The sequence below is a fragment of the Scyliorhinus torazame genome, chromosome 12 (assembly GCF_047496885.1).
Source record: "Scyliorhinus torazame isolate Kashiwa2021f chromosome 12, sScyTor2.1, whole genome shotgun sequence".
Lineage (NCBI taxonomy): Eukaryota > Metazoa > Chordata > Chondrichthyes > Carcharhiniformes > Scyliorhinidae > Scyliorhinus > Scyliorhinus torazame.
In genome coordinates, this window is record NC_092718.1 from 213,937,251 (window position 1) to 213,958,655 (window position 21,405).

General features: G+C 41.8%; 1 protein-coding gene across 2 annotated transcripts in view; it reads left to right on the plus strand.

Moving 5' to 3' along the window:
• The window catches only part of prr11 (proline rich 11), a 37,663-nt gene extending 18,898 nt beyond the window's left edge, over positions 1 to 18,765 (plus strand). For both annotated transcript variants that reach the window (XM_072469899.1, XM_072469900.1), the window contains exons 6-11: positions 6,742 to 6,840; positions 6,916 to 7,014; positions 7,950 to 8,056; positions 12,790 to 12,852; positions 13,739 to 13,832; positions 15,803 to 18,765. In XM_072469899.1, the coding sequence (XP_072326000.1) occupies positions 6,742 to 6,840; positions 6,916 to 7,014; positions 7,950 to 8,056; positions 12,790 to 12,852; positions 13,739 to 13,832; positions 15,803 to 15,874 (534 nt within the window). In that variant the 3' untranslated portion in view covers positions 15,875 to 18,765. The remainder of the gene's footprint in view (positions 1 to 6,741; positions 6,841 to 6,915; positions 7,015 to 7,949; positions 8,057 to 12,789; positions 12,853 to 13,738; positions 13,833 to 15,802) is intronic.
• The last annotated feature ends 2,640 nt before the right edge of the window (positions 18,766 to 21,405 follow it).

A 21,405-nucleotide genomic window follows, 5' to 3' on the forward strand; every position in this document is an offset into this window, starting at 1 on the left:
TGGAGTTTGCACATTCTCCCCGTGTCTGCGTGGATTTCATCCCCACAACCCAAAGATGTGCAGAGTAGGTGCATTGGCCATGCTAAATTGCTCCTTAATTGGAAAACAAATAATTGGGTACTCTAAATTTAAAGAAAAGAATGCTCTGGTCTCGTTGATCATTCCCCTCTCTTAATTTATAGCATTCAGATAATCTGCATTCCTGTTTTGCTACCAAAGCAAATAACCTCCCATTTATTCACATTATACTGTATTGGCCATGCATTTGCCCACTCACTCAACTTGTCCAAATCACACCGAAGCATCTCTGCATCCACTCAACCTCCCACCCAGCTTTGTGTCATCTGCAAATTCAGGGATTTTACATTTACTTCCCTCATCAAAATCATTAATACATTACTGTGAATAGCTGAGGTCCTAGCACCGATCCCTGCAGTACCCCAATAGTCACTGCCAGCCATTTAGAGAAAGACCCATTTATTCCTATTCTTTCCTGTCTGCCAACCAGATATCTATCCATCTCAATACACTACCCCCAATCCCATGTGCTTGTGTGTGACTATTGAAAGCCTTCTGAAAGTCCAATTAAACCACATCCACTAGCTCCCCCTTATCAACTCCACTTGTTAAATCCTCGAAGAATTCCAGTAGCTTTGTCCAGCATGATTTCCCTTTTGTAAATCCATGCTGACTGTGTCCGATTCTACCACTGTTTTCCCAAGTGCTCTGCTATAAAATCTTTGATCATGGACTCTAGAATTTTCCCCACCACTGATGTCAGACTGACTAGTCTATAATTCCCTATTTTCTCTTTACCTCCCTTTTTAAATAATGGGGTTACATTGGCAACCCTCCAATTTTCCAATCTTAGGAATGGTTCCAGATTCTATAGAATATTGGAAGATGACCACCTAGTACCACTTCCTTGAGCATTCTGGGATGTAAATTATCAATTCATGGGGATTTATCGGCCTCAATCCCATCCATTTCCCCAGCACAATTTCTCTACTAATGCTGATTTCCTTTAGTTCCTCCCTCTCGCTAAACCTTGTGTTCCCCAACATTTCTGGTGTGCTATTTGTGTCCTATTTTTTGTGAAGACCGAACCAAAGTATGTATTTAGTTGGTCAGCCATTTCTTTGTTCCCCATTATAAATTCCCCTCTTTCTGACTGTAAGGGACCTACATCTTCATCAATCTTTTTTCTCTTCACATACCTAAATAAACTTTTACAGTCAATTTTTATGTTCACCTTAAGCTTACTCTCGTACTTTATTTTCCCCTTTTTTTTTAATAAACATTTTATTGAGGTATTTTTCGTTTTATAGCAGCAAAATAAACAATGTACATGAATCTATAAACAGTACAAAAGCCGTCTCCCTTCCTTACAGGTCCCACCTTTATATCGCCCTACTCCAAGCTAAACTTAAACCCCACCTTTCTCTGCTGACGATTAATTTTCCGCAAAGAAGTTCACCTCCGGGCGAACCCTAACATTGACCCTCTCATGGCGAACTTAATTTCCTCCACACAGAGAAAGCTAGCCATGTCAGATAGCCAAGTCTCTGACTTCGGGGGCTTTGAGTCCCTCCAGGCTAATGGTATCCATCTCCGGGCTACCAGGGAAACAAAGGCCAGAACGTCTGCCTCTTTCTCCTCCTGGATTCCTGGATCTTCCAACACCCCAAACATCGCCACCTCTGGACTCTGTGCCACCCTTGTTTTTAACACCATGGACATGACATTTGCAAACTCCTGCCAGAATCCCCTAAGCTTCGGACATGTCCAGAACATGTGGACATGGTTCGCTGGCCCTGCCTCACACTTTGTACACCTGTCTTCCACCCCAAAGAATCTGCTCATCCGGGCCACTGTTATTTTCCCCTTGATCAATCCCTTGGTCCTCCTTTGCTGAATTCTAAACTGTTCCCAATCCTCAGACCTGTTCTTTTCCTTGGTCAATTTCTTTGAGTCAGAGCGCCTCCGGGCTGTTGGTGAGGGAATCCACCTTTGCCCCCGTTCACAGCGCCGGCAAATCGAAGACCCTGGAAATGGTCACCAGTGGATGTGGTTCCAGCTCGATATTCCAAATCGCTGACATGGTGCTAAAGAAGGAGATTCAAAAGCTTAACAATTTAGGACATAACTAGAACATGTGTGTATAATTAGTCGGCCCCCCAGAAAAATGTGTACAAATTGTTTAGTTGTGTGTTGGTGAGTTCGCTCCCTGAATTATTTGTTTTATGATCATTTATATTATACAAGTTCAGAATAAAATAATTTATTTTTTTAACGATTAGCCGCCTCCCAAGAATATCGCTCACACTGTCACCTACCTCCGAAAATAATCCTTTCTTTGGTCAGATGAGCCCTGGGCACCACCTTGAACTGATCAAACTAAACTGAGGACATAAAGTTGACCCTAAATGGAGCCTCGCTCCACACCTCATCCAGAATAGGACCCAGTTCACCCTCCCACTTTATCTTCACCTCATCTACTGGAGCTAACTCCACTGACATGATCTGACCATAAATAACCAAGATACTCCCCATGGCCAAAGATAAAATCCTCTGAACCGCAGCCTTCTGCAAAAAAAATCACGGATCTAGAAGAATCGGAACAAATTGGTCGCTCAATTTTTCTGACAGCTCCTCAAACTGGTAAACCTACCCTCGACGAACAAGTCCCCAAACCTCTCTCGAGACCCTTCCCCATGTGCTGAATGTAGTGTCTAAGCTCGCCGTCAGAAAGAGATGATTACTAAAGATAGGGGCTAACAACGACATGGAGCTCAATAAGTGCTGCCTGAACTGCCTCCAGACCCTCCAGATGGACACCACCATCGAATTTAAGAAAATCTTGCAGGAAAGAAAGGAGGCAATGCAGCCACCAAAGCACCCAAACTAGAGTCCTTATAAAAATTTGCCTCCAAGGGCAGCATGGTGGCGCAGTGGTTAGCACGTCCTAGGTTCAATCCTGACTCTGGGTCACTGTTCGTGTGGAGTTTGCACATTCTCCCCGTGTTTGTGTGGGTTTCGCCCCCACAACCCAAAAATATGCAGGCTAGGTGGATTGGCCACGCTAAATTGCCCCTTAATTGGAAAAAATTAATTGGGTACTCTTATTTTATTTTATTTTTTTGAAGAATTCGCCTCCAGCTCGCCCCCAAATCGAGCTCGGATGAGCTGTCACAGCGAATAGGCAACATCCCCAGATCAGCACCCCTGCCCAGGGGGGCTAACTGGAAAGTATTTGTACCCAGAGAAGGAGCGAAAACTCCTAAGTAGCTTCAATATCTCAGCCATAATGGAGACTGGGTTCATTATTATTAAAAAAATATTATCGGCATACACCCTATGCTCCTCCCTTCCCGACTTATTCCACTTACTGGAGGATGTTGATGCTATGACCAATGGTTCAATTACCAAAGCAAACTGAAGCGGAGATAATGGACACCCATGCTTTGTACCTATTCGATGGGAAATACACCGACCGTAACACGTTCGTGCAGACCCAGTGGGGTCCCTTCCCAGCAAACTAATCCAAGATGTGAACTTTTGCCCAATATCAAACCTTTCAAAAATTTCAAGATACCCCTACTTCATCCTATTGAATGCTTTCTCACCTCTGGTTCGGGCACAAGAGGGGGAAATGACGATCTTCAAAAGTTGCCATATATTGGCTGACGACTGCCGACCCTTAACCAAGTTTGTCTGGTCTTCCTCAATCACCTCCAGAAGGCAGGGCTCCAACCGCAGTACCAGCATCTTTGTGAGCAGTTTAACGTCCGCATTCAAGAGCGAAATGGGACAATATGACACACAATACGTAGGTCCTTATCCTTCAAGATCAGGGAAATAGAGGCCTGTGCCTTGAGCATAGAAGGCGACATAGGCTCACTTTTTATTAAATTTGATATACACCCTAATGGTGGAAGATATACACTCTCAAAAGCCTTCTTCTACAAACAACGCCATATCCAACCTCCATGGTGGGCGTTGGGAGGGACATAACTCAAGGCCAAATCCACAAAATGTGAAGTATGGTCACCCCCCCCCCCCCCCCCGACCCCAGCACAACTTTTTAACAAAACCTGTATCATCCAATTTGGCACATAAATGTTAAGCAGGACTACTAAGGTACCTGCCAAGGACCCAATAACAATCACATCCACTATTGGGATCCGCCAAGATCCTGGCAGCTGAAAATTAAACCCTTTTATAGACCAAAATTGCCCCCGGGCCCTACCATCAAAACCCAAGTAAAAAACTTGGTTCACCCATTCCTTTTTCTTTCCCTCTATATCGTTTGTACCAATGTGTACCACGACCACTAGTTGTTCACCCTCCTCCAGAATGTCCTGTAACTGCTTGGAGTCATCCTTGACCCTAGCACCAGGGAGGCAACATAGTCTTGTTTGCAGCCACAGAAATGCCCATCTATTCCCCTTACAGTTCAGTCTCTTATAACTATTGCATTCCCACACTTTATACTCCTCCCCGGTGCAGCAGAGCCAACCATGGTGCAATAAATTTAGCTATTGCTGCTTTCCCTGAGGCCAATCCCCTTAGCAGTATATTTGTTTTAGTGGCGAATGACCATAGGAGATTCCTACTTTGCCTGCCTAGTCCTCTTGCTCTGCCTGGTGGTCACCCTTCCCTTCCTGTCTGTGGAGACTGAGCCTGCGGCGTGACTACCTCTATACGTGCTATCCACTAGACCCTCCACCTCGCAGATGCTCCAGCTCCAAAACCTGAGCTTTCAGGAAGATGCTCCAGTGTCCCGAGCTGCCGCTCCAGCTCCAAATCCAGGGATTTCAGGAGCTGCAGCTGGAGATATCTCCTGCACACATGCTGGCCCCGGGCACTAAAAATGTTCCTGGCTTCCTACGTGGAGTACACTACGACTTTGCGCTGTCCTGCCATGTCCTGCTCCTTGAAATGAACTTTTGGAAGATGCTTAATATTAGATATTATCAATTACTCCAGCGCCCTCCTTTCCTGGTCCTTACAAACTATAAATCACAAAAAGACCTTGCAACCCAGGCGCGATTAAAGTAGTAAATTCTTACCCAACCTTGCACACGACTTGCCGATCAGCTCTCTCTCCCATAGCCTCTAATGTTGCAGCAGAGCAAGACCATTCTGAAGATTTAAAAATTTAGAAAGCAAAGGAAAAAAGCACAAGGCACCACTTTTCCCTCTGTGCGACAAATTCCCAATACCCACACACTCTGGCTGTGTCTCACTTAGGATGTGCTCTCTCAAACTGCTAATAGCTTAGTTTTCAAAGGAAAAGTTCAATTTCCACCTTCACTTGCTTCATTCTGTAAAATTAGGGTCAGTTTTCTGGCACACCATTCATTCATGGAATGTGGATTTTGCTGGCTAGTCCAGCATTTATTGCCCTTGAGACAGTGGTGGTGGGCTGCCTTGAAACACTGAAGCCCCTGTGGCGTAGGTACACCCACAGTGCTGTTAGGTGGAGAATTCCACAGTGATATATTTCCATGTCAGGATGGGGTGGGGGGGTCTTGGAAGGGGAACCTCAGGTGGTGGTGCTCCCCATGCATCTGCTGCCTTTGTCCTTGGTGTGTGGTAGTGGTCATAGGTTTGCAAGGCTTGGTGAGTTCTTGCAGTGCAGCTGGTAGATAATGCACAATGCTGTCACTGTGCTTAGGTAATTGAGGGAAATACTAATAGTGAGAATCCAACAGGCTACTTTGTCCTGGATGGTGTTGAGCTTTTTCAGTGTTGTTGGAGCTGCACTCAAACAGGCAAGTGGGGAGTATTCCATCACACTCCTGACTTATGCCTTGTAGATGGTGGACAGGCTTTGGGGAGTCAGGAACTGAGTTACTCGGCGCAAGATTCCTAGCCTCTGACCTGCTCTTGCAGCCACAGTATTTATTTATTTTATTATATTATTATTTTTTTCCAATTAAGGAGCAATTTAGCATCGCCAACCCACCTAGCCTGCACATCTTTGGGTTGTGGGGGCGAAACCCACGCAAACACTGGGAAAATGTGCAAACTCCACACGGAAAGTGACCCAGAGCCTGGGACCTCGGCACCGGGAGGCAGCAGTGCTAACCACTGTGCGCCACTATGCTGCCTCTACAGCCACAGTATTTACATGGCTGATCCAGTTCAGTTTCTGATCAATTGTACCCCCTAGGATGTTGGTCGTGGGGATTCAGTCATGGTAATGCCATTGAATGTCAAGGGGCGATGGTTAGATTCTCTCTTGTTGGAGATGGACTTGCCTGGCACTTGTGTGATAAGTATGTTACTTGCCACTTGTCAGCCCAAGCCTGGATATTGTCCAGGTCTTGCTGCATTGAATATAGAATGCTTCAGTTTCTGAGGAGTCCCAAATGGTGCTGCATATTGTGCAATCACCAGTGAACACCCCAGCTTCTGATCTTCTGATGGAAGGAAGGAAGATGAAGCAGCTGAAAATGGTTAGACCTTGGACACAATTTACATACTTCTGATTGTCATTGTCATTGTTATTCACTTTACCCAATGCTAAAGTTTACTCCAGCATAAGACATGGGAGCTGGAGTAGGCCATTCAATCTTGTCCACTACTAGCTGCCTAGACAATAAATGTAATTTTCTAATTTCTGGAAACTTTATCCATGACGGCGTTAATCTCCGGCATAATTTTAATAATAATTTCTAAATAAAATAATATGAATTACAGGCACTTTATTGCTGGCTTTTATTTCATCCACAGACTCTCTCTGAGGAAATTGGCAGACTACCATCCATAACTATGAAAGATTTACTTAAAGTGAAGCTCAAGAAGACTGCAGACAGATTTGAATTAAAAAAGGTAAGTGTTATTAATATGAAGCTATTTATTTTATTGGTACGGATAGTGCTTTGTAACATTTTGTGACATTCATAGACTGTTCCTGAGAGGATGGATGGACCATTACCTGTGACTGTAAAAGATTTACTTGAGGTGAAACTGAGGAAGACCCAGAACAAATTAGAAGAACCAGAGGTGAGCACTGTGCATGCCTTTATTCCAAGTAAATATTTCTGGAATTCTCAAAAATCTAAAGGAACAGGAAAGCTGACATGAGTGATTAGTCTCATTGTTGCATTGCTGATATCAAACAAATACACACACACACAATATTGGTTCCAAGTGCTAACTAATAGTTTTAAACCACAAATATGAACAGATAATGACTTTTATCTCTTTGTTAACCATGTAATGAGAAGAATGTTATTTAATTTGACAAATCTTCACTTCAGAATTGTCCAGGCCTTGTTTTTAAACTGTTACACAATCAACATCCTGGAGGTTATCATTGACCAGAAATTGAATTGGACCAGCCATTCAAATTCTGTGGATACAAGAGCAGGTAGCGAGTAATTCTCCTCCTGATTCCCCAAAGCATATCCACCAGTCAGGAGGGTGAGGGAATACTCTCCACTTGCCTGGATGAGTGAACCCCCAACAACACTCCAGCTCGACACCATCCAGGACAAAGCAGCCCATTGATTTTCACCCATCCATTACTTTCAACATTCATTTCCTCCACCACTGATGTACATGGCAGCAATTCACCAAGGCTTCTTCAACAGCATCTTCCAAACCTGCGTTGTACTCACCATCCTTACTTGGAACAAGTTCGCATTTCCTTCACTGCAGGGTCAAAATCCTGGAACTCCCTTCCTAACAGCACTGAGGGTTGCAGTGATTCAAGAGAACGGCTCACCACTACCTTCTTGAGGGAAATTAGGGAATGGGCAATAAATACTGGTCTTGCCATCGAAACCCACAACCCATGAAAAAAATTAATAAAAATGTGTTATAGGCTGTAGGCTGCAGATATTATCAACCATGTACCTGGAAAGTCAGCTGTGTTAACATTAGTGTCATTCTTAACTATTATTGACCAAGTACTGTGATTCATATTTCGTTCACAGATAAATATGCCAGAAAAAGAAAGATCTCCTTTAGTCACAATCTCTGATCTACAAGGCTTTAATTTGCGGGCAAAAGCTAACCGACTACCAAGATCAGCAAAAATTCTGTAAGCTTTTGAGGTTCTTAATTATGATCATGGGAACTCTAAACTATGAAATAAATATATTGCAGATTTTGATTTTAATTGTACATAGCGTTTTGTAGGCACTGGGAATTCTAAAAATAGGTTTTGCATCTCGTCAGGCCACTTGACCATGTCCAACAATGTGGCTTAAATATGTAACTTGCGCTTTCACAAATTCGCTCTTAGCCAAGTTTACAACCAAATTGGCTTCCTGCAGTTGATCACCCTTTTTTGATGTTGTAAATGTTCCTCCCATGTTTGACTGAATACCACTAAGTTATCAATATAAACAGCACAATCGCTCAATCCCTCAATCACCTTTTGTTTGTTAGTCTCTGAAATGTTGCTGGTGCACTTTTCATCCCAAATTTTGCATTGATATAGACCACTCAGCATCACAAAAGCTGATATTTCTTTTTTCCTTTCCAAGAAGGGTTCTTGCCAATATCCTCGCTGCAAGTCCATTTTTGTGATAAATGTTGACTGTCCTGCTTTCCTGTTCTAATCTTCCAATTGTGGAATAGGACAGAAATCCGCCTTTGTTACTGTGTTCACTTTGTGATTATCAATACATAGCCTTTGTGATCGGTTTTGGCACCATTACAATGGGTGAACTCCAATTCCTGTGACTGGGCGCTATGATTTCTTTCTGCACTGGAGCCAATTTTAGTGGATTTGATCTATATGGGTGTTGCCTTTATTAAAACTGAATCAAAATCATGCAGTTAAATATTTTTTCCCCAGTTTATTTCCACAAATTTGTCTGACTGCAGTAGCTCTTTTAAATCACTCTGATTAACAGATTTAGATTCTTAAGTACTTCCTTTAAGTACTTCCTCTTTGTTCAGCTTAATCAGGGGAAGGTCAATTTCAGAATCCTTAATTTTAACCCCTTTCTTTATCTACAACTACCAGTACTACTATGTGTTTATCCTCTGTCAGTGAGCATATTAACATGGCTGACTCTTCTATGTGGGGTATTCACCACATACATAGTTTACCTCACTCAGTCTCTTTTTGATCTGGTACAGTCCACTAAACCTTACCTTCAATGGTTCACCTGACACTGGCAACAATACGAACCCATTTATTTTCCTTCCTACATAACTATGGGCCTTTACCCTTTCATCTGAATTTGCCTTTATTTATTGAGATATCATAAATGTTTCCTAGCTTACTCACGTGCCTTACTTAATCTTTCTCTGAATTTTATCACATTATCCAGGACAGTAATAATAGTGGGGGGAAAGAGACCAAATTTGGGAAGGTGTGGTATCTCAAAGAGTAGAGACAAGGTAAGAGAGAAAGGTATTAATATGGGAAATGATTATCAGACCGTGGCAGGAAGGGACAGAGTGCAAATCTAAAAATAAATCAGCAGGTAAGGCTAGATACTACAGAAGTAATCGAGCACAAAGTTAAAGGCTCTGAATCTAAACACGTAGCATTCAAGACAAAACAGATGAACTGATAGCATAAATAGGAATTAATAGGGAATTGAACCTGGGACCCTGGAGCTGTGAAGCAACTGTGCTAGCTACCGTACTGCCCCTTTTTTACATGCTGTAAATCCACTAACTTCAATGAACTAAGTGCCTCAGCCTCTCCCCTTTAACCTTCTGAGTAATTTCCCCAAAAATAGATCCAGCCAACTGAATCTGATCTGATCTGATAGCCATATAGCCATAAGAGACATGACTACAGGACGACAGATTAGGACCTGAATATTCAAGGATATATGACATTTAGGAAGGACAGGAACTTGAGAAAAAGTGGAGGAGTGGCTCCATTAATTCATTTAAAAAAATAATTAAAAAATTTAGAGTACCCAATTCATTTTTTCCAATTAAGGGTCAATTTTAGCGTGGCCAATCCACCTAGCCTGCACATCTTCTAGGTTTTGGGAGCGAAACCCACGCAAACACGGGGAGAATGTGCAAACTCCACACGGACAGTGACGCAGAACCGGGATCGAACCTGGGACCTCGGAGCAATGAGGCGGCAGTGCTAACCCATTGCGCCACTCTGCTGCCCTGGCTCCATTAATTCATGATGGTATTTGCACAATAGCAAAGGATGACCGAAGTTTAGGAAACCAGAATATAGAAGCAGTTTGAGATGATAAAGGCAAGGAGTCACTTGTGGAGTGATGTACAGGCTCCCTAATTGTAGCTACGTGGTAGGACAGAGTATAAAAGAAGAGATAATGAGAGCTTGTCAGTAAGGTACAACAATAATCATGGAGGATTTAATCTAAATATAGATTGGAAAAATCAATTGGAAAGGTAGCATAGATGAATTTGTTCATTATTTTGGGGATAGTTTCTTGGAACAGCACATTCTGGAGTCAACCAGAAGGCAGGCTACACATTTGTGCAATAAGACAGGATTGATTGATAACCTCATTCAAAGGGAGTACTAGGTAGCAGCTCCGCTAGGTAGCAGCTCCGCTAGGTAGCAGCCATCATAGTATGATTGCATTTTACATTCAGTTTGAGGGAAAAAAAGTGTGTCCAAGACGAGTATATTCAACTTAAATGAGGGTATGAAAAAAGAGCTAGCTAAAGTGAACTAGCAGGTGTACTTGAGGATAGATGAGCAAAGGTTCAGTCACAGACATTTAGAGATATTTCCGAATAGACACGAAAGAAAAATTCCAAGGGGAGGGCTTGTCATTTGTTTTAAAAGTTATAAAGAACATATTAAACTAAAATAAAAAGCATATACTTGTGCAAAGAAGAGTGGCAGGAAGATTGGAAAGAATATAAAGAACATCAAAGAATGACAAAAGGATTGATAAGGAGGGAGAGGTGCACGAGACAAAGCCAGCTAGTAATATAAATATAGAGAGCAAGAGTTTCTATAAATATTTAAATAAGAAGTGTTAACAAGGTGAGTGTTGGTCCTACAGAAAGTGTGTCTTGGAAAATGATTATGGGAAGTAGGGCTTTAGAGGATGAATGAATGTTATTTTTCAACAGTCTTCACTAGAGGACACCAGTAACATCCCAGAAATAGCTGTAAATCAGGAAATAGAAGGGAGGGAGGAACTAGAAAATTACAATCGCCAGGGAAAAGTGGTATTGGGCAAGTGTTGGGTCTGAAGGCTGACTAATCCCCTGGTCCGGATGGACATCACCTTAAGGTCTTGAAATAAGTGGCTAATGAGATAGTTGATGCATTGGTTTAAATTTTCCAAAATTCCCTAGATTTGGGGAAGGTTCCATTAGATTGGAAGGTAGCAAATGTAACTCCTTTATTCAAAAAAGAGACGGAGACAGAAAGCGGGAAACTTACAGGCCAGTTAGCCTAGCACATGTCAAGGGAAATGTTAAAAGGCATTATTAAAGATGTAAACAAAATCAATTCAATCAGGCAGAGTCAACATGGTTTTGTGAGAGGGAAATCATGTTGTTTGTCGAAGTTCTTTGAATGAGTCCCACATGCTGTAAATAAAGGGGAACCTGTGAGTATACTGTACTTAAATTTCAATAGACATTTGATAAGGTTTCACAAAAGTTATTGACCACGTCTTTATGTAGTCCAGGCCAATAGAAATGCTTTTGTATCTTAGTTTGTGTTTTCCTAATACCCAATGTCCAGCCATAGGAATTTGATTAACCACTCAAATTTAACTTTGGTACGCAAATAATATCCCTACTTGGTGCACATGAGGCAGTCTTCATTTCCTCATTAACACATTGTTCTTAATGTAATAACTTTCTATGTGGAATTTCCACATTCTCCCAGTGTCTGCAGGGTTTCCTCCCTCCCCAGTCCAAAGATGTGCCGGTTAGGTCAATTGACCATGCAAGAAATTGCCAGTTTGTGTCCAAAGATGTGCCGGATAGGTGGGGATAGGGCAAGGAAGTGGGCCTAGGTATGGATACTCTTTCTTTCAGAGGGTCGATGCAGACTTAATGGGCCGAATGGCCTCCTCCTGCACAGTCGGGATTCTATGATAACATTCTGTAATATATTCTGTTTGTGTTTCAGAACAAGCTGTCTGGTATAACTGCTTTCGTCCGGTTCCTTCTGCTGTAGAACATAGAATTTTCAGTGCAGAAGGAGGCCATTCGGCCCATTAAGTCTGCACCGGCCCTTGGAAAGAGCACCCCATTTAAGCCCACATCTCCATCCTATCCCTGTAACCCAGTAACTTCGCCTAACCTTAAAGACAATTTAGCATGGCCAATCCACCTAACTTGCACATCTTTGGACTGTGGGAGGAAACCGGAGCACCCGGAGGAAACCCACGCACACACTGGGAGGATGTGCAGACTCCGCACAGACAGTGACCCAAGCCGGGAATTGAACCTGGGACCCTGGAGCTGTGAAGCAACTGTGCTAGCTACCGTACTGCCCCTTTTTTACATGCTGTAAATCCACTAACTTCAATGAACTAAGTGCCTCAGCCTCTCCCCTTTAACCTTCTGAGTAATTTCCCCAAAAATAGATCCAGCCAACTGAATACGTGAACTTACTTTCGAAGATTTGAACTTTTCCAAGTTTGCTGCCACTGCTAATTAGGAATCAGATTGACAACCAAAGATGAAAGACATTATTGGTTTCAAATCTTGGCAGCAGAATGTAGAGTACCCTTTTTGTGTTTATGAAAATGCTTGCTCTTATGGTCTCTGCATAATGTACAGAGCTTAAAGTACCAAACGGGAAGGTGGCGATGAACTAACTTCAGTATTTGTTTTCTTTTTAAGAACCACTCTAAATAAACCTGTAGTGGATCTTCGGCAGCGTCTAAAAAAAGTAGCTATAGAAAGGTAATATTGGCTAATAGAGGTAATTTTGTATACTTAAATACAAATAATTTTAAACCAGCTATAATTGAGCCATATCTATTTCAATCTGTCACATCTAACTTCATTGGAAAAGTAATGAAGTGACTTCTGTTCTATTTGTTCTAAGTGCACCTTCTGGACTCAGCAAAAGTGTTACAATGATCTGGTGGCAGAATGCCCTAATGGACTGCTCTGTATTAGCAGCCGACTCACACCTTGGAAAATTACCGTAATTTCCTATTCTCATCCCTGAAGATTGTTTACTCTTCCATGGGGTACATTTCCAATTGAACTGGTTGCTATCCTGTAATTATGCCCACATTACTTCCAAGTGATCTGAGGTGGTGCATGTTTGCAAGCAGCTGGACTGCGGTTGAACATCACTGTCAAGTCTTAAACTTAAACCCTGAAATGCTACGTGAGTACTTTCCAGTCGGGTGTCACTGGTAGTTATTGAGGGGAAACCTGCTTGATTCTCACCACTCCCCATCTTCACCAAATAAGCTCTCTCTCATTCTTGCTTGAATGAGCTAGCCCAATTGTCTAGGAATATACCCCCACCCCCTTCTCAATCAGCAGCAAGGTGGCAATCCAATTTGTCTTGGATGGATCAAGTTTCAATTACCCAGGTTGAAGAAGTTAAGAAACCCTCACTCAGCATTTTCTAGTGGCTGAACCAGAAGCAATGGTTAATGCTGTGCAACTATATTGTTACACAGGATCAATCATTTATTAAAACTGTTGTTCCAAGCTTGGGATTGATCTGAACCTTGATGTCAGAAGTAGCTGTGTGTTGAAGGATGAAATTTGTATTTTGGGAAGATATTGAATACTACATTTGCTTACCCTCTGAAATATTTGGATGCAGGAGCCCTGGTGGAACACCTCTCTATAAGGAGAACAGAGACACTGGGACAGGACTGACGCCAGTTATGACACAAGCGCTAAAACGGAAATTTGAGGTACATTAGATGGAGGCAATCAACTGGTTTGTAAAGATCCTCCTCTATCCCCTTGGATAAGTTACTTTGCAACACTTTTTTTAACCTTTTCGAAATCTTATTTATCCCCAGAATACAAAAAAGTATTTGCTTTTCCTTTCAACTTTGCTCCTGGAGGGATTGAATCCTTGGGATACCATTCCATGATTGCTCACTACTATCCCCTCCCAAGTAGCAACACTTTATTATAATAATCTTTTGTCACAAGCAGGATTACATTAACACTGCAATGAAGTTACTGTGAAAAGCCCCTAATTGCCACATTCTGACGCCTGTTTGGGTACACAGAGTGAGAATTCAGAATGTCCAAATTACCTAACAGCATTTCTTTCGAGACTTGTGGGAGGAAACCGGAGGAAACCCACCCAGACACGGAGAGAACGTGCAGACTCCGCACAGACAGTGACCCAAGCTGGGAATCGAACCTGGGACCCTAGTGCTGTGAAGCAACATGTACAAGGCTAGGGGGTAACTCCAATAGACTGGTCTTTTGTTTGGATATCTGAGATGAGGTAAATAAAACACCTCCACTAGTACACTCTTCAGCAGGTGTTGCTGGTTAATGACCAGGCTCTTTAGTAAATGCTCTGCCACAGAAGATATTAAATTTAAGAAAAGAAATAATGGTTGGAAACAGACTCAAACCTTGGCTTAAACCACACATGTTTAGACTGTGTGGCTCAGCTTTCAATGTCCCATCTAGCTCAACCAAAGTCTGTGTGGCTCAGCTTTCAATGTCCCATCTAGCTCATCCAAACCTTTCCAAACTAGGAGTTATTTGAATGCTAGGATTGGGAGGATAGGCTTGCACAGAGAGAATTCATTGTATGTAGCCAAAGAATAATGGGTGCAAGATGTATTTTGTCCATTGGTGGCGCTGTAGCACTGCCTGCCAGTCCATTAGGCTGATTCCTGATTCCACTTTATACAAATTCCTATATACCCAGCAAACCGTGCTAGCTGACAAAAAAACAATAGTCTCCATTTATAGAAAGAAAAGCTATTTCCCACTGTACCTATGTGCAGCTCCAATTTATTTTGGACGTGTTCATGACCCCTTGCTGATTTGGAGAAATAAATAGAAGCAAACTGTTGCCCCATTTCAATCCATCTCACAACTCTGCCTAAAGATCTGTTAAGTTATTTTCCCAAGCTCTGCAGCACTATGGATTGTCCTTTTTGTTTTGTCCATGCAGTGAAATCCACATTAAGCCTTGTGCCCCTGATGCTTACAGGGAGTAGATAAATCAACTTTCTTTCAAAAATTTGTGTCTGTCTTGGGCAGCACGGTGGCGCAGTGGTCGCACTGCAGTCTCACCGCGCCGAGGTCCCAGGTTCGATCCCGGCTCTGGGTCACTGTCCGTGTGGAGTTTGCACATTCTCCCCGTGTCTGCGTGGGTTTCGCCCCCACAACCCAAAGATGTGCAAGGTAGGTGGTTTGGCCCCGCTAAATTGCCCCTTCATTGGGAAAAAATGAATTAGGTACTCTAAATTTTTTTTTTTTGTGTCTGTCTCAAACGTACTTCATTGCCAGTCCAGTCTTCTGACCTTTTCTGGAAAGTTAATTTTGTTCAGCTTGGATTCTTTGTTGCTACTTGCCTGGCATCATAAATTTAGAAACACCCAAACAACTCCCTCCTTAACAGCATTGTGGGTGTACCTACACCACATGGATTGCAGCGGTTCAAGAAGCCAGCTTAACACCACCTTCTGGTGGGAAATTGGGGAAGGGCGATAAATGCTGGCCAACCCAGCAAAGTCCACAACCTGCAAAATAATTTAAAATGTCAGCATTTCAGGATTCCCACTCACATCTTTGCAGCAAAAAAATGTTGGGGAACCTCTGACCTAGACTAAAAGGTAGAAAGTAATACCTGTGTATAACCGATTCTTTAAAATATCGAGTTGATGAAGTTTCTACTCTATTTCAGATGGCTCATCCCAAAAGTTCTCCTTGCTGCCTCTCTCCAAACACCAGCTTTGATGATCAAATTACAAGCTAATTTTCTTTGAGCAAAGTGTTTGTAGTTTTAAAATTGCAAAGAATGTTAATGTTTTGGTGTGCGTGTGTGTCCGTGGATGAATGGGCCCAGACTGACTGTGAATATGTTGTGCTTTCCATCCTATTACGTCACTTCATGTTTGGCCAACATAGCTGCGATATGGGATACTGTTGGACTCCTACGGTTAACTGGTGCTATTAGTCGTGTGCACTCTATCAGAGTGTGACTCTGCAAGCCTCAAGACTGGGAAAGAGGATTAAACCAATTTAAACTATGCACAAGGCAAATAGTCAAGTGCTTTCATTGTTTCTTTTTGATGAATAGCTCTCCCAGCATTGAATCCACATTTATACTGTGGCAATTAATTAATTGCCTGACTTGTGACAAGGCTGTTTTAACATTTTAAATTACAGTTTAAGAATGTAAAAATAGCTCACCTAACTGTACCCATTCTCCAAAGCCATGTGTTTTTCCTGTTTTAATTAACAAGTCCCCTACAATTTTTAAATATTAGCCTCCAGATAATTCCCATGACTATTTTGGGGTGGGGGGTATAAAGTATCATTCTGGAAATAACTGTTTTCATCTGCAGCCTGTTTCCCTTTAGCTTGATTTGTGCAATTTAGTGGAGATGATAAAATAGTGGTCCTTGGTCTTTGATCCAATACAAACTTGACTGTGACGTGGCAATACAGATTATCAATAAACCAATTGACTGTAAACTACAAATCCTCTTATCAGTGGCACTTTATAACATGTGCTGCAAAAATCTTCATAAACTGTAGTAAAACAGTTACTACTTGTATGGTGGGGTTGAAATCTGGATTACATTCTTTTTACTAGCTCTGGACTAATTGCAACATATTTAGAGAAAGCATTTTACATTTACTGTAATATTAAAAAAACACATCTGTGGCATCTTCAATATGTTGCTACCATTTGCCTCTCTGCATTTCACCTTTTTACAAAGTTGCTAAATGTTCACAAGGCATGTTTACAATAGCCAGGCTATTTACATGATGCAATTGGAAGAACTGGATATTCAGCTTTACTCCTTCAATCAATGAAAAGCAAACTTATACCCCAAATATTTAACATTGGAAACTAATATGAGTGTAGGGCTGAGAGTGTAGGGCTCTCCTCCTTTTCTATTTATATATCTATCTATCTCTGTCTCTCACTCTGTCTTCCTGCTCACTATACAGCCCAGACCTGACTTATCAGGTTATTGTGGTTTACTACTGGTGGAAATGTGCACTTCCATTTCAAAAAGTACTTGTATAGTTTTCTTAACCTCAATTTGGGGACTGAAATGCTAATTTCTCTGGTGCAGCTTTTTCTGCTGCAAGTTCTTGACTTGTGTGAAGCAGTTCTGAGCTGCAGTAGGCAGCTGTGAATGCTTTTTTATAAAAAAAAAGTGAATGCTGTGTACAAAGCTTCAGTGTGTTCACTTTCATCGTTCTGTTTTTTTAATGGGTTGGGGTAAATCGTCACTCTATCCTAAGATAGTAGTCAGGATAGAGTTACATTATTTCTTAAATGTATATATTATGACTACTGCCATTGCTGGGAAATGAATGATTTGGCTGTCTGGGTGGACATTGTTCTTTTATAGCACAGAAAATGGATGCAAATTGGGACTCTGAACAAACCCTTGATCTGTGAACATCAGGTTAATGGGGAGTGCTTGCCATAATCCAGTCATCCTAAAAATTTAAGCATTACATGTAAACCTATCTCCAGATGAGTGCTCTGCAGCAAGTTTTGTTTCCCTTTTTAACAAGGCACATACTTTAGAGGCTGAATCAAAAGAGTTGTGAAAGTTGGGGAAACTTTAACACCAATATATTGTTTCCAGTTATCAATTGCCTTCAATATTGTTTTACATTTTACAGGAACATATTTTGACAGCTGCTTGTAAAACTGAATAAAGCTGTCAGATTATAGGAAAACCTCTGAAGTATTTGTGTTATTTTCCCACAATAATGAAATTGTGTCTAAAATGCTCTGTTTCTACTGAATACTGGTGCTTTTATTTGTTTATATTGCTTGCCTAGCTACTGAGTCAAATGTCTTCAAAACAAACAAAAGATTTACTTTCACTGCCATTGTGATTTTGAGATCCTTACCTGTGTGGCCATGAAGAAAGGATATGTTTTGGAACAATTCCTGGGGTTTTCATTACTCAAGTCTCAAAATGGGGGTTCTAAATAGAATTTTACTGGGTTAGAAGTCTGGGGTACTTGATCAATTCGATCTACTAAATGCCACTAAATTTTAACTTTGAGGAAACTTCAGGGTAAGTAGTTTGCTCAAAACACACTTTACAATGGGGAAAATCTTTTTGTTCTCTTGAATCTCGGTTTGAGTGCGAGGACACGGGATTCAACACTCTACTCTGAGATCAATAGGTAGGTGCATCTTGGGACTCAGTTAACTGAACAGAAAGATGGTATGACTGCTGACCCCCTAGAAATTGCCCTGTGGATGCCACATCATAGGAGAAGAGCAAGAGACAGTCAAGCCAAAATGTTGTACTTTTATTATATAATGAGACATTTTGAATAAAGGTACTTGAGTAAGACTATTACAAAATATGATTTTGCAAAGATCTTTGACTAAAATGTGCACATTTGTCTATACAGTAGCATATAGACGGGGCTGTTGGGCATCAATAAAATTATTGTAAAATTAACCAAGGAAAACAACTAGTTTTAATGGTTGCACTGGTCCCATAGGTCATAATGTTTTTTTAAATCTGTTTTTATCTTTTTAAAATACTTTTTGTATTGACTGCCTTTTTGTGATGGTGCATTTTGAGTCTTGGCTGTACCATTTCAGTGCATTACATGTGCTTTGTATGTTTTTATTTAATAAACAGTCAATGAACACTTGTATTGCAATTCATTTCTTGATCAGTTGTAGAGCTAAAGTTTTTGTCACTAGTTGGGGTGGCACTGCTACATCACAGCGCCAGGGACCTGGGTTCAATTCCGGCCTTGGGTGACTGTCTGTGTGTATTTGCACTATGTAGTTGAACTTTCTTTCCGTGTCCTCGTGGGTTTCCTCTGGGTTCTCCAATTTCCTCCCACAGTCCAAAGATGTCACTTAGTGTCCAATGTTGTGGGGTTATGGGATCCAGCGTGGGAATGGGCCTAGGTGGGGTGCTCTTTCGGAGAGTCGGCGCAAACTCGTTGACTGGCCCCCTTCTGCACTTAGGGATTCTGTGGATTCTTGAAAGGAAACCACAATATCGTCAACTGAGGAAGCACCAGTTAAATGTTTCTTTTTTTCTGAATGCCAGACTAAGGACAGATGGCCTGAGAATATGAACACAATGTGCTGACCATCCTGCTTTCCTGCAGGTTTACCTGATGGAACAAAGATCTTTTTTGCACAATCGTTTCAATAGCACTACATTGTCTTCATTATTTGTTCTGGGCTCATTGAATTGAACAATGCTCCAATTTAGTTGCTTTGGGGGAAAATGGTGTTGTAAAGACTTGCATTCAAATCTCATGGCAGCTGGTGGAATTTAAATTCAATTAACTTTTGAATTGAAAGTGTAATAGTGACCGTGAAACTATTGTGCTCTTTTAGGGAAGGAAATCTATCACCCTTAGGTGACTGTGGAGTTTCCTCCCACAGTCCAAAGATGTGCAGTTTAGGTGGATGGGCCATGCTAAATTTGCCCCTTAGTGTCCAAAGATGTGCAGGATAGAGTGGGGGAGTGGGCCTAGTTTGGGTGCTCTTTCAAAGGGTCAGCACAGACTTGATGGGCTGAATGGCCTCCTGCACTGTAGGAATTCTGTGATTCTTCTATAATGTAGTTGACTCTTAATGTTGCAGCACGCATGAAATTTCTCAAGGTATTTGTGGAGAAGAAACTTGCCACAGCTGTAAATCCTCACAGCAACACCGCTGTTTATTTGCTGTCACAGTGGAAATGGGTTGTGACCATGTATCCCTACAGTCCCCACGTTCCTGTCCTGGATGCGCTTACCTTCCTCACCAGGTATGTCAACTAGGTTGGGAATTGCAGCAAGGTCCAAGGACACCTTTGTAATTCGGAGCAGCAAATGCCCAAACAAGGTGACTCAAAGGCAGATGGAAAAGGAGCAATCCTCCATCACTATTTGTGGTGAAGAAGGCATTCGGCATGCTTGGTTTCATTGGTCAGAACATTGAATACAGGAGTTGGGACGTCTTGTTGAAGTTGTACAAGACATTGGTACGGCCACACTTGGAATACTGTGTGCAGTTCTGGTCACCCTATTATAGAAAGGATATTATTAAACTGGAAAGAGTGCAGAAAAGATTTACTAGGATGTTGCCGGGACTTGATTGAGTTGTAAGGAGAGGCTGGATAGACTGGGACTTTTTTGCTTGGAGCGTAGGAGGCTTAGGGGTGATCTTATAGAGGTCTATAAAATAATGAGGGGCATAGATAAGGTAGTCAACATCTTTTCCCAAAGGTAGGGGAGTCTAAAACTAGAGGGCATAGGTTTAAGGTGAGAGGGGAGAGATTCAGAAGGGCCCAGAGGGGCAATTTCTTCACTCAGAGGGTAGTGAGTGTCTGGAATGGGCTGCCAGAGGTAGTAGTAGAGGCGGGTACAATTGTGTCTTTTAAAAAGCATTTAGATAGTTACATGGGTAAGATGGGTATAGAGGGTTATGGGCCAAGTGCGGGCAACTGGGACTAGCTTAATGGTAAAAACTGGGCGGCATGGACTGGTTGGGCCGAAGGGCCTGTTTCCATGCTGTAAACTTCTATGATCTACTATCAGTCGAAGCTACAGCTACCTTGTCTCGGCCAGGCAGCCCAAAGTTTGTCATTCCTCTGGCAAATCTGTTCATGTGGCAGTCAATTATAGTGCCATCATCTGCAAGCAGAAAGTCTTTCCACATAAAGTCAGAAAGGCACCTGCCTGAAAGGGTAATTCATTAGTGATTTTCAAAAGGAAATTGCATGTACACTTGAAGAGGAGAAAATGCAGGACTGGGTGGGCGATATGGGAGGAAGAGCAGGTGACAGTAGGACTAACTGGCAGATCCTTCAAGGAGCAGGCACAAACAAATGGGCAGAATGGCCTCATTGTGATGTTAGATTCTATGGTTCTAAGATGTCGGTATATAGCAACAAAAATAATATGCTTATAAATAATTGAATCGATATTTGTTTGAATTATGTTAAATTGAATGTGCAGTTAATCTTGTTGCAGACAAATCGTAATCTGTTGACTTTGCAGACACGTGGGTTATCCATCAATTCAGTTTTGGGGGAAAAAACAACCAGTCTAAACGCACATAAATGGCCAAAGGTGAAATCGCAGAGTGCGGTCTGTGACTTCAGAACCATACCCAGGAGAGGGAAAGGGGCAACAACAGCTAAAAATGCTCACTTACATCCTGTTTCCTCTTCCTCTCTGGAGAATCTTCGATCAGTTTTCTGGAGAATATTTGTAAAGGTTTGTTATGATGTGTTTCTAATGATTTTCTAGAATAAATAATGCTTGATACAAAATTATGCA